This window comes from Lygodium microphyllum, chromosome 1, assembly GCF_053477565.2.
Source record: "Lygodium microphyllum isolate KBCC chromosome 1, Lygodium_microphyllum_v1.1.10, whole genome shotgun sequence".
NCBI classification, from domain to species: domain Eukaryota; kingdom Viridiplantae; phylum Streptophyta; class Polypodiopsida; order Schizaeales; family Lygodiaceae; genus Lygodium; species Lygodium microphyllum.
Genome location: NC_141135.1, coordinates 18,259,046 through 18,273,242, shown reverse-complemented (window position 1 = coordinate 18,273,242; position 14,197 = coordinate 18,259,046). Strand labels below are relative to the sequence as shown.

The 14,197-nt window shown below is 41.1% G+C and overlaps 1 protein-coding gene across 1 annotated transcript; it reads left to right on the top strand.

Moving 5' to 3' along the window:
• The first annotated feature begins 340 nt into the window (after nucleotides 1–340).
• LOC148040880 (putative receptor-like protein kinase At1g80640) lies at nucleotides 341–5,554 on the top strand. The gene is made up of 10 exons (XM_087672537.1): nucleotides 341–559; nucleotides 934–1,149; nucleotides 1,550–1,821; nucleotides 2,059–2,191; nucleotides 2,285–2,348; nucleotides 2,446–2,542; nucleotides 2,622–2,727; nucleotides 3,233–3,351; nucleotides 3,436–3,528; nucleotides 3,678–5,554. The coding sequence occupies exons 1-10, from the start codon at nucleotides 487–489 to the stop codon at nucleotides 4,077–4,079; spliced, it is 1,575 nt and encodes a 524-aa protein (XP_087528663.1). The 5' UTR covers nucleotides 341–486; the 3' UTR covers nucleotides 4,080–5,554.
• The last annotated feature ends 8,643 nt before the right edge of the window (nucleotides 5,555–14,197 follow it).

Genomic DNA, 14,197 nt, shown 5'->3' with positions numbered 1-14,197 from the left:
ATTTTACAATTTTAGACCATTTTTCTCTCTACATTTTCACAAGATTGGAACTAAGAGTATATTTGAAGAGGAAATTTTCATTGTCTAACCATGTGAGATTAGAAAGGCATATGATTATTTTTCTAAAATTATTATTTCCTTTCATTTGAAGGGTAAATATGTTTGTAACCCTTTCCTAGGAAGGTAAAACCTCCTTTGAAGGGTGTTGCAACCGTCAAATTTTATGTCACGTTGGAATCGGGCATGTGTCATGCAATGCATTTAGTCCCCATTGACTGTGTCCAAATGGATTGTTTTGTGCCTCCCTTTAATTATGAAGGCAGCCCTGAAAGGTATATGGCACCCATCAATGGTGGCTGATTGGTGCTTCCTTTCTGTCTACGAAAAGGAAAGCATAACAAATCCAGGCTGATTATTAGCGGGCAGCTACAATGATTTAGGGAGCAGCTGGTCTTGCAGTGTGCGACAGTGTGTTCAGTGGCAGCCATGCCTGGCCTCCTCCGTCTCACAGTTGCTACCGTCCTTCCATCCTCTGCACCCTCCACCACTGACATCCATGGTTAGCTTCTAGATGGCAATCGTGTGTGAATTTTATGTGTCAACAATCAGAAGGGGGCTTGATGTTCATCAGTTCGTGGATTAGGCTTAATTTAGTTGCTCTTTCTTAATCAGATCATCTCTTTCTTAACCGGATTATCTTGCCAGGTAGCAAATTGTGTGTGAATCTGTGTGTCAATAATCAGAAGGGGGCTTGATGTTAATCAATTCATGGATTGGTCTCATATAGTCGCTTTTGTTAGCAGAATCCATTTGCATGGATTTGTGAAGACAACCCAGCTAAATGATCTGCTACGTGCTCTGGGGTTCTGACAAATGGTAACCATCAGTGATGAGTATTTTATTTACTCTCTTTTACTTGCTCTGTGTGTGCAGCCTCAGCTCCTGCCATAGGCAGCAATGCGCCAATCCATGAAGCGGAACATCTGCACAGAGCTGTCCTGGTGATCGTTATAGTTGGCGCATTGTTTCTCGGATGCTTGCTCTGCACCTTGGTGCTGCTTTATCTTTTGCATAGAAAGAAGGCATGTTCAGCATCCACATCCTCTTTACCAAACAAAGAGTACATTCACCAGGCAACAGAGCCAGCAGGTGTAGCTCCATTGTGCGCCCCCCTCCCCCCCAAAAAAAGAAAAAGGGAGCAGCTCTCTACTGTCCTTTCTGTGTACTTATGTGTTCATTCATGTCAATGCATGAAAGAATAATCGTGGCTTCTTATTTTTTCCATCAATCTTGTAGGTTCACATAAAAATTTGATTGACTAACATGCATTTGAACACTCACACATAAGATTACGTTTGTGCCAGTGTTTGAGAAGATGTTAGACAGACTGCTTCACAGTCACATCAGGCACACTTAGTTCTCTTGGCAATATAGCTTCATCAGTATCCAAGTCTTGTAGTGTTATAAATGACGAATTATGTGATAGCATACAAAAGAAGTAGACGCCAAAGATACTGAGTGCACTCACAGGGATATCTACATGTTGCAGGTGAAGGGATAAGTGTGCAGTCAGTTGGTTTCCGCTTGAAACCAGCCTTGGGCTCTTTCCACATCAATATTGGGAGAAAGAGGCCAGGCAATGTGTGTGTGTTTGATTATGCATACTTGCAAACTGCTACCAACAACTTCAGCACTGATAACTTGCTGGGAAGGGGTGGTTCTGGCTGTGTTTTCAAGGCGCATTTGGATGAAAATTTGTTTGCCGCAGTGAAGCTGCTTAGCCCATTTGATGATAAGAGCACCATTGAAAAGAATTTCAAGGTAATCAACTAGCTTCCAAGTAAGACAAGAGATAAGAAGTTCATGTTTTGCACACTATCTCGCTGTTCTTGCACCTTCCACTGTTAATGCAACTTATGGTGGCTAGATGCTTTTGGTTTTTATTTATCTTGATGACTACTTTTCGGATGGATACAGACTGTTGTTGAATGCACATAAACGAGTAATGCATGCCTGAAAGTTCTCAGGTACTGAGGTTTATGTTTTGAAATGAGGCAGGCAGAGGTAGAGTTAATGAGTGGTATACGGCATCCAAATCTAGTCTCCCTACTTGGGTACAGCATCCATGGCAGCCAGCGGCTTCTTGTGTATGAACTCATGCAAAATAGATCACTTGAAGACCAGTTGCATGGCAAGTACAGTAAAAGCATTTCCTTTTACAGTTTCTCTAGTGCAAAGAGAATTGAACATGTCTAACTATGTGAAATCGGTTTGTCATGCACAGGCCATCCACGAGGTTCTGCACTGACGTGGAATTTGCGAATGAAAATAGCTCTTGAAGCAGCAAGGCAAGTAACAGCTATCTTCTAACCTTGCTGGAAATGTTGTTCATATTTGTAGATTTCTGACTCTAATTCCTTGCAATCCAATACATGACACGATCAGAGGGCTGGAATACTTGCATGAGCACTGCAACCCGGCTGTCATTCACAGGGATTTTAAGTCCTCTAACATCTTACTTGATGCAAGCTTCAATGCCAAGGTCAGTCGGTCTTCTTATGCTCAGTAGAATCTGAGGAAATGACATAAGCTTGCTTCAATGGTAGAGGTTTTCTGTGCAGGTTGCAGACTTTGGGCTTGCTATTGTATTGTCAGATTTCATGGACGGGAAGAAGATACAGCTCCAAGGAACATTAGGTTATGTTTCTCCAGAGTACCTGCTTGATGGTAAATGCTCCACTAGAAGCATGCGTTTATTTCAGCTTCACACATGTCAGGGTGAAACAAAGGTTCTCTTTGTAGTGACGCAAGCTCAGAAAAAAAGCTATGCAGGAAAAGTATAAGCTAGATATTCAAATAACTTAGAGGGGCTTCTGCTTGCTGGGATTGATACGCGAACCTGCAGTTCTTTTCCTATCTTCATGGGGGCACAGATTTTGCCTTTGAACCAAAGGCTAAATTTTTGTGGGCTGTGTTTCTGGATTTGAGGAAGGCATTGTTTCACTGATGCACAGAGCCCCTCTCATTCTCAATCAGTATAGAAAATTGATTCTTCTATTTAATTAATCAAGCTCTATAAGGACCTTTCAGTACAGTTGTTAAAGGTTCTTAAATGCTTTCTTGCTTTGAACTTTTGCTAAGGGAACAAGAGTGGACCATTTCAGGACCACCTTCTTTCCCTTAGTATTGATTTCTTGAGCAAAAAGGCCATTATGGTTTTTGCACTTCGCAGGGAGTCTATCAGAGAAAAGTGACGTCTATGCATTTGGGGTCGTTCTTCTGGAGCTCATTACAGGACGGAAACCCATTGACATGAGTATGCCAGTTGGATGCGAATCCTTGGTAACATGGGTATGAACTCCATAAATATCGTTCTATATTTCTCCAATAGTGAGCTTGGCTGTTCCAATGAACTTTTTTGATTTTCGTTTGCAGGCTGCTAAACAGCTCACTGATAGGTCAAAAATGATTGATCTACTGGATTCTCAGCTTCATAAAGACTCTGTGGACCTGAAACACCTTTATCAGGTAATCAGACTTCTTTGGGCACTAAGATAGAGACCCTCTGGTTGTTTACACTATGGTTTGTAAACACGTTCAAAGCATTTGCAAGCTGCTTGCATCTTGTGGTATCAAGTGGTCATAGATTAACAATGTTAGTGCTATTCTGATTGCAGGTTGCAGCAATTGCAGCAGTGTGCATCCAGCAAGAACCCAGTTATAGACCCTTGATTACAGATGTGGTGAACTCATTAACTCCTCTTGTGCCAGTAGAACTAGGGGGTGTGCTAAGAAGTGGCGGAGTAGCTGATAAGCGATCAAGCTGTGATCAATATCATCATCCGCATCATTCTTCATTTAGAGAAGATATTCTTACTGGTTATGATGATAATGATTATGAGATGTCTAAGAGCTCATCTTTTTCTAGTAGGTCAGATATCAATCATTTGTGTATGACCAGGTCTTTCTCTTCTGACAACGTTTCTGAAAGCAACCTCAAACACACCCAATTATCCATGTCTGCTCACATAACTAGATATCCTGAGAGCTTTTCCAGCAGAAATGCAGACTGGCAGTAATGAACGTGCCAGAATATGCTCCAAATTATTTGTTGCAGACGTTTGACGACTCTTCGGCATGCAAGGCATGGCTGTGATGAGAAGCTGAGGGTCTATACATGCTATGGACAGGATGAATATCAGCAGGCATATTCAGCTAAGAGTCTTTCAGGAGGTTTTGATGTTTTAGAGGAAAGCCGTCCAACATATAAAATCTCGAAGGGGTGGTATGTTGATAAAAAGCTCTGGGAGACTCCTGCGAGATCAGACTCTGCATAGAACTACTTGCCTAAGCTGTTTGGACATCTTCAAGAGTATCTGGAAGATCTTGCTTAGTTCAAGTTATGCGTCAACTTGGGAATCAGTAAATTTTGGATTCTAATCTTGCAGAAATCATTGAAGGTGCTTGAACATTTCAGAAGATTTGAAGATTATGCTTATTTGGAGCATGAACGTGCTAAATCCTGCTAATCAGGCCATGCGTTCTACTCTTCTTTACTCTCTTAGACAAAAGCACTGAAGCTTTCCGAGCAGAAGTACAGACTGGCATTGGAGAATGCAGAAGTTTGTGCTGTTGTAAAAATGCAGATGGGCATACCTAGTTTCATAGTGGAATGGGAAAGCTTGCGTAATGAAGGCGATGTCTGTTCAATAGCCATGCAATTTAGATCACTTAGTAATGATTTGATTCCAAAAGGTGGCCTTTGCACAGATTGGGAAGCAGAGCATATCTGTATAAGAAACGTAAGGCGGAAAAATGCACATGTGCATGCAGCAAGTATGCTGACAGTTTGGAGGAACCTTTGGTTTCATGCATATTGTGGCAAAGACTGGCGTCCCTAGAGTCATATTAAATATAAATGAGAAACCTCCATGAGTTCAGCAGGGATATCCTTGTGCTTTGGCTGGAAGACTACTATGTTCCAAGAGCTCAAAGATCTTCTGCAGTTTGGAAAATCCTGCAAGTTAATGCATGAAGCAGAGTAATGTTGTATGCCAGTGTTATCCGATCCTTTTCCCTTGATTGGACTGTCCCTCCCAACTCTTCTGCATCTGGGCAATTCTGAAGCATATTCATGGACAATAGAGAAAATTTAAGCCAGACCCAAATTTTTCTCATTTCTCTTGCTCTTTGAAGAGGAAACCCACTGAAAGAAGACATGCGAGTCAAAAAAAGGAAAATCAGATAGCAAATATTATATCTTAAATAATAATCAGCCAAGCTACTGGGGTGATAGCTTGCTCTACCTTCAAGAGTAAGTAGTCATGATGTGATCCTTAAACAAGGAAGATGCATAGATTCCACCACTGAATGGACAGAGCCCTGCTTCCTAGTCTCCATCTATTAGCCTCTTAGCTAAAGATTGCAGTAGACTTGATAACTTTGGGACCTACATTGCCTAGTATGTTCATTTAAACCCGGTGGACAGAGTTTTTAAGGCCCAGATTTCACTGGAAAGAAAATTTTACCTAAATTGAAAGGCCCTGTTTTTGTTCGCAAAATCTAACAATTGTCACTTAAAACATATCGGTTGATCAAATTCAAAAACTGCCCAAAACAGCAATGGGGTCGTAGCCTGGTTTTGAGTGTGGGATTAGTTTCATGGGTACATAAGTTCAAATCTTGCACTGCGATTCCCCTAGACAGCACAAATATCTATGGGCATCTAAAAAATGCCCAAAACTATTTCACAAAGAAATAAGGCTGTAAGAAGGTGGCTCACCTCCACAAAATCCATTAGTCTGGGGAGTAACTAATGGATTTTGTGGGCGTCTAAAAAATGCCCAAAACACCAATGGGGTCATAGCCTTGGTTGGAGCGTGGGATGATTTTCATGGGTACGTAAGTTCAAAATCCTGCATTGTGATTCCCCAGTGGCACAAATATCTAGTATGGGCTTCTAAAAAAATGCCCAAAACTATTTTACAAAGAAATAAGGCTGTAAGAAGGTGGCTCACCATCCATTAGTCTAGGGAGTAACTAGAAGTATGTGACAAAGGAACAAATGAACATATTCTTAAAGGGGCAATACCAAAGTCTTAAAATTCTGTCTTTATGGGAAGAAGTGGTGGGGTATGACGGTATTAGGAGTCTTGGAATGAGTGATGGCTGCAAACTTTACCAGCTATCATGCTATGGTGGACAAAACAGACACCAACCCACCACAAAAAAGAAGAAGAAATAAAGACGTGCCTGGGGGATGCCTGACCATTCTCTGCCTCTCTCCTTTTCACTTTGATTGCTAGATTTTTATAACATGAGTTCCGCGGTTGTGATCGAGTTACAATAAATCTTGTAAGAGGTCATGAGTTAACTTACAAAACAAAAACTTTTATCAAGGTTTGGTTCCACAAATGCATTGCAGACCAATATCCCCACACAGGCCTGATGTCTTGTCAACTGGAAAAAAAATAGCAGGAGCAGAAATTTCCCCCAGAAGCCCAGAAGCATCTTATTGAAAAAGGCAGTAAGTTGGACAGGATGTGTTAGCTTGACAACTACCAGATAGCAAGCCTTGCTGCATTAGCAGTTCCATTGCTGCCTAAAGCTGCTCTAAAATCAGCTTATTTGGTTGTCTTCTTTGTTGATGAATCCATACACTAACAAAGGCTCATCTGTCCATTTCATCTCTTCTTACAATTCTTTGACCGTGATTGTGGAGTGCAAGAATAATGAGCTTGGTATTCTTTGCATCCGAGAACGTGTATTTCCATGGTGACGAATCATACTGAGCCCAGATGTGTTTTAGAGTAGATGGGTTGATCCCACCTCAATAACTGTGACGACTACTTTGATCAGAGGAAGACTTACGTTGTGGGTATAGGACTTGAGAGATATCCAAAACAACTTGGTAGAGTTGAATCACTCATCTTGTGGGTATAGGACTTTGGGCAAATATCCGATTCAATTTGTAAGGTTCAATGCAGCTACTCATCTTGTGGGTGTAGGCCTTGGCAATATCAAATTCAATTTCCAGCCAGCCAATAACCCCATCACAAAACTTCACTAGAGATGGTGGCACATCTCATAACTTGCTAGACTTCAAAAAGGAGGGACATCCTCCCTTTCTCACAAAGCAGGGCCATCTTCCAAGGAACCACATCATGTAGCTGGGGTCTTATTAACCTGTAGCTTATTCCAAAGTCTAAGGATTGCAAAGCTCGATTAGAGCTTGGATTTTCTTTTGCAAGGCCGTACATTTTTAGGCCTTAATATATTTAGCAAGAAAAACCTAGTTCAATTTTTAAGATTCAAAATTCAATCTTACCAAATTGAATTTAATACCTGAGTTGTATGTATATTCAGATATTAAATTAGGCGCAATTTTTTTTGTTCCATTGTCGTTTTTTTAAAATAATGCGCAGTTTATTTATTGAGAATGAAAAACATCTAGAGATGGACAGGCACTGCCACATGCTTATCTACAACTTAGTGAGCCTATGAAAGGCTACCTTATACACATGTCCCTTTTTTCTAAGTCTACCTAATAAAGCAAGCGTATCCTCTTTACACATATATTGACTAGAACTTCTTTGCTAAGAGGCCCTTCCTTCTTTATCACCACTTTGTTTCTATTCTTCTAGAGTGTGGACAGAACAATAGTCCTTATGATATTCCACACTTTGATAGTCTCTTCATCAATTTTCCCTGGATCGCCTAGGAGTGCAGCTCTCATTCCTATGCCCTCATTGAATTGTGCTAGCTTCATCCATTCTTTCATGCTTTTCCAAGCCCCTCTGGCAGCTCTGCAGAACCAGAAGAGATGCTTGTTTGTCTCCATATGAGTGTAGCATAGAGCACACAGTGAGCTGCAATCCTTGAATTTTGCCACTTTATCTCTTGTAGGAAGTTTCTTTGCAACAATCCTCCACAATAGCAAGTTCAGCCTTCTACTAGGAGAGGCCTTTAGAGCCCTCTTCAATCTGAACTTCCACACCTGGGAGGAGGTGTTAACATATTGATCCTTCCACTTCTTCGCAACCTTGGAGGCAATGGTCCTGTTGGCTTTGACAAAATCCCTCCTCTTCCGCATCTTCCATGCTGGTTTCCCTTTGTGGTTACCGAGACACATCAAAGCTTATTTGGGGCCAATCTTAGCATGTGTCAGCCCCAAGAGTCTTTAACTTCATCAATCATATGCTAGAGCAAATCAAATTCATCTTGAGTGAGATTGAACTTTAGCTGTATGTCCTCCTTGTCGATGACTTTGCACTCCTGCTGGTTCCATATGTGTTCCCATCTAACCACATCTTTAGAGGTCAAAGTCTTCTTTGTTCTATCTGTGATCCCCTTTGGGATTTCCTTGTTTTTGTGGGCATAAGGACAAGTCCAGATGGAATGCAACAATGCTGCATCGCCTTCTTGCCAGTCAAGCAATCTAAGTTGCTTCCTCCACACCTCAAGTGATTTGTGGATAGTGGGGTAGCCTTTGAACTTCATCTTATACTCAACTGCAAGAATCCTATCTTCCCTGCCAAGATTCAATCCCTTGTCACCATCAATTTTGGCCATCATAATAACACCTTTGATGATAATGGCCCAAGGCTCATTAGATTCTAACCGTAGAAGCAGTTTGAAGAGCATCCTTTCAGCCTTGTCCTTTATGGGTTCAAGACCAAGGCCCCCATTAGTAATTTCAGTGGTAATACACTCCCAAGAGATATTATGCTTTCTCTCTTTCCCCAAGAATTTCCATAGAAGTTCCCTTAGCATCCTGTCCACCTTTTCCCATTGAGATTTTGCGAATGGGGTGATAGAATCAACAAACATCACCGCTAGTGAAAGTATTATGTCAAGCACCACAAGCTTGGTACCGAAACTTAAAGGCAAATTTGCATACTTGGATGTCTTGTTTTCAACTTTAGATACCAGCCAACTAAATTTATCCTTGGTGGAAGCACCTAAGGTAAGAGGGGGCCCCAAGTATCTAAACACTTGCCTAGGCTTCATCAGTTTACAACCCACTCCTTCAATCCAGTCTGGGGGTCCTCCCCTCCAAGAAGCACGATCTCAGATTTGTGTTGGCTGATCAGCTCACCTAAGGCATTGGCAAACAACTCTATGGTGCTCAAAAACTCTTCCACATTCTCCTTGCAAGCTTTTATGATGGAAGAATTATCATCCACGAAGAGTTGCGTACAGAGCTGTTTCCCATCTGGCGCAGGAGAAGGCCTTTCAAGAGACCCTTCTGAACCTTCCAGTCCAGCATCTTGAGTAAAGCATCTATGGCAATAGCGAACAACAAGGGGGCAACGGGGCATCCTTGTCTAATAGACCTCTTGAGATGAAAAGCATGAGACATAAAGCCATTCACACTGACTTTAGCAGAAGCATTAGTGAACAAAATTTTCAATGTCTTCATGAAAGGCCTAGACTTTTGAATAAATTTGTAGAGTATATAAATAATCCTATTAGTGGTTTCACACTTCCCATTCTTGTGAAAGTAGGGGAGTTCATATTGAAGCACACGATCACCTAGGTAACTTTGTCATTAGGATAGGTTACAACTTTGATAACAAATGGACACTCTTGCTTTGAAAATGGATGAATAATTTTCAGTTGTCTTTATATATGTACATAGTCTAGCTAGCAATAGATATGCTATATGGACATCCCTTCATGCTTTTTCCATGCCAATCATTTTAATTGGTGACTTTTAACATGGTTGAAACCTTAAAAGAGAGATATAACAACATGGCCAATGTAGTCTCAAGTAGGGATTTAAGCGCTTGGTCCACTAGAGAATACATGGAAAGATACAAGGTTCATATTGGCAGATAACCAGAAAGGAGATCACCTTTTTAAAGCAAGGTTAGATGAGGCATACATTTCGACACAGGTGTTCTCAACCTTCATTTTTGCTTCTTAAAGTTTGTACCAATTTAAGCTTTGTAACAGGTGACATTGTCCAATAACCTTGAAAAGATTAGGGTTAGTTGGTTTCATGTGGATATTAGTCTCTTTAAATTTGAATATACAAAAAATGCTATTAAAGAGATTTGGAAAAATACTTTCATGCAGATATAGAGCCCAACACAAGCTTGAGACAAAGTGGTTAAACCCACTTGAAAGTTCCTCAAAAACACTAAAAATCAAGTGACTTAACTAAGAGGAGAGCAAGCAAATATGCCAAGTTACTAGCCCTAAATGTTAACTAGAACAATAATCAAATAGAAAACCCAAAGATATTAGTTTAAGCTAGACATGACCTTGAAAAAGAAGAGGAAATCAAAGCCATTCAAGCTTTAAGCATAATTCTATGGGTATAATTGATAATCTACCAAAGTAATGTCTTATCTCATTATAAAAGGAAAGATACAGTGATCAATGTCAAGCTAAAAAGGTGCATTATAATATCAAAGTCTTGATTAGGCATTAAAAATATCCCCAAAACACAAGATTACCAAAACATACGAGAGAATTACCAAAGTTACGTCCTCTAAAGCTAACACCCAAACTTTGGAAGGAACCATATCTATAAATAGAAGGTTACCCTTCCACTCCACCCACCTTATCTTGCAAATTGTTGATGCCTTATTCACTACCATTTACACCCCTCTCAAGGTGGATAACTTAGCTCATTGAGTTGTCCACCAGCTACTAGGGGCCTATATTAGCCTCTTCCACTGATGTGTTTTCTATAGTCCACCCCCCTCTTCTTAATTCTCAGCTACACAACTACAGTTTCTTGGACTATAGTTTGCTATCTAAAATTATAATACAAATGTTTCCTGGTCAATTCCAACTTGCATTTATTAATTGGTATTGTTGCTTTGATCATATGCTACTACTAGGAGTTGACAACTGCTACCCAATTGCTTCTATCTTGATCACATCAGTCGTTGTTAACCCCAGTGTAAGAAAGCAAAAATAATATTAAAAAGACATAGGGAAAAGTGGAAAAAGGCGGCCCAAGTGAAGAAATAGGAGGAAAAAAGGCCAAAATCGCAAGGGCAACCTTAAAAATTCAAGGTAAGCATAAAAGAGAAAAGGTGCATTTTAAATATAAAATTGCACTCTAAATCCTTGTAAAAGAGTGCCAGGCTCCCTCATGTGCAATTTGTAAATGTAGATAGGCATGGGTGAAGCACAATGCAAATAGGAAGGGAATATGAAAAGAGGACCTAGGCTAAAATGGTCGAGCATGTAAAAAAGGGATGGATGGTCAAAGGGGATTAAGGTTTTGTATAAAAGGCAAAAAGTGAATGAAGAAGCTCATTCTTGTGTGTAGCCAAAACTAGCTCTCTTCTTCTTCTTCTTGCTTACTTGAGCTTGTGCTTGAGAGAGGGAGTGTGAGGGAGTGAGAGAGTGAGTGTGTGAGGGTGAGGGACTAGTAGAGAAGCTCTCCATCTTCTCCTCTCTTCTTCTTCTTCTTCTTCTTCTTCTTCTCTTGTCTTGTGTTGTGCGGCAATGGAGCATGGAGCTTGGAACTTGAGGATTGAGCTTGCTGGACCTTGCACCTTGAATCATGGAGCTATCGAAGTGCTTGAGGGAGAAGGCAACTCGATTGAGCATGGAGGTAATCTCACTACACTTGTAGGTGTGAGAGCGTATATGCCTATGTGAGGGGTAGCCATTGCACTTAGCTGGAAACGCTTGAAACAGTAAACGGTCAGTGAGTCTTAGCGGTTGAGTGAGAAGCTCTCACATTTTGGTTCCATTTTCGAGACAAACAGATTTAGGTTTTGAGTGCTTGCGTGCTCCGAATAATTGAGCATGGAAGTAGGGTTTGCCCTAAACCACTGCTTGAGATAGGTAGGAAATGAGAGAGTTGAAGAGGTATTCGATCTCCTTTGCAAGTAAGTTTTTTTGGTTTTTTGGATTTAGGTAAGTAGATTGGATTAGTGTAAGTGGCTGCTTGATTTTGATGCATTTAGGTAAGAAAAAAACAAGAAAAATAGAGAAATACAAAGTAGGGTTTTTGCTATTATAGCAAGCCCAAAATAGGGGAAAAATAGGAAAAAGAGAGCTTTAAGGCATCAGGACAGCAATGAGAGAGAAGGGGGGAAGTAATAGGGCAAGAAAGAAAGGGTTTGAGAAGCCAAGAGGGTAGAGTGAGAGCTCATTTATGTGCATTTGGTTAAGAGAGAGCTCATTTATGTGCATTTAGTTAAGAGAGCTCATTTATTCCCACATCCCCGAGCCCTACATGTATGCTATGAGTGTCAACTTATGCTTGTCAATCCTAGTTAGGACCCTAGTTGCAATGTTAGGCTAGGCGCCATGAGTATTTAAGTGATTTTTAGTCATTTTGGACCCTCGACCACTGCACTCGGATGAATTCCACAGTCGTCTGAGTCTTGCTACCACCTGGACAGTTCGAATCACAAGTCAACTCAAACAACCAAAAACTGCCGGAGTCTGAGACTTGGACTCAGACCCTGGACCTAATTCGGCCTTTGATGGCTATTTACTTAGACTCGGATGGTTGAGCCCCAATCCACTCGGACTCGGACACTCCACTCGAACTCAGACACTCCACTTGCACGACGATCTGAGTGAGGCACTCAGACGCTACAACTCGGACAAGCAGGACTCGCGATCAGACAGGTACCCGGATAGGTACCCAACTTGGACATTGGAGTTTGCAACTCGAACACTATCACTTGAACGAGCTATACATAACCCATATTCTGCCAAATTTGACCCACCCTAGGGCATATAGAGGTTAAGACCAATCTAGATGGCACCCCTGTAGGCCTCAAAATGCATAGAACAGCTCATAGGGCCACCAGACTCATGATTTGCGATCTAACGGCCTAGAAAACGACCACGGCACTGACCCTCTGTCCCGTGTCTTGATTAACCAATTTTGCTACCTCAGACCACACTTCTAAGATGTTGTATAGAGACCAAAACAAACCAGCTAGAGTGGTATTTAAACGCATGAAAGGATTAGAAAAAGTGTATGCCACACTAGATTGTTTCCATTGGATTTGCACACTACATCAATTAAATACTTGACGTGTACAGAAAAGTTGATAGCTTGATTTTGCACAGCGCACTTGGAGAAGCATACCACTAGTGTTTGAGTGTCTGTAATATTGAGGATTATTCTAAATAAGAAGGAACTCACCCAAGATGAAATAAGTTGAACGAACCCACTAGTAGGAGGAGAGCCTCAGACATCGAATGGACCCCAATAATTATTCAATACACTAAGAGACTTGAATCGTCGAGTCGCTTCAGGAGCAACATTGACAAGCCTGATTAGGTACAAAACTCTACCTTACTCAATCAATCTAATTGTTGCCCTAGTTGCTCAAGAAGTTAGAAATATTTCAGGAGCTAGCACCAGCTCAGAAAATGAGCTTGACTTGGTTGGAGAATTCCCAGTCGACATGCAACAACAACAACTGATGACCCGATATGACCTACAAGCCAAAATGGAGCATCATGGTAGACTAGTCAAGGACATCATAGCCAATCTAGAGGAGGAGAGAAGGTTGGCAAGGAAAGTGCTGCAAAGTATGGCTGCCTACAACTAAGAGCAACGAGCTCAAAAGATGAGACAAGACATAGAAATGCTCGAGGCCCAATGCATCTTAGCGCTTGCCAATCAAAATAGGACAGGACCAAATACTGAGAGGGAGAGAGCATTAGAAGTCAAGACCTTACGATGAGTGAGCTTCTTACAAAGTGACTCTTAAACAACACGATTGCAAAGTTAAGCAGAGCAACCTTGGCAACTTCGTTGCTAGTAGGACTAGGAATCACCCTAAATTCTAGGAGCCAAACCAAGATACCTTTGGTTGCCAAGTAACTCGATAAGCAGCATGCTAACAATGACCCATATAGCTTTGTGGAGCAGTTTGAGCAAGTATGCGAGCCTAATGGCCTCTCAAACCTTGCTCAATACACACAAGATTTCGGACTTTACCTAAGAGACAAAGGATGGATGCGGTACACTAGTCTACACAATGCCAAACACAATGACTTCGATAACCTCAAGAGTCACTACATCAAGAGATTATCTAAGGTGGGATAATCTAACAACCTCATTGTTAGGTTGATGAATGTCATTCAAAAGGACAAGGAGGATATCCAAGAGACTACATCACCCACGTGTAAATTCTCTTTAAGAGAATCCCGGCTACAAAGTAACCTAGCAAATGAGCGGTCTACGCCATGTTCATAA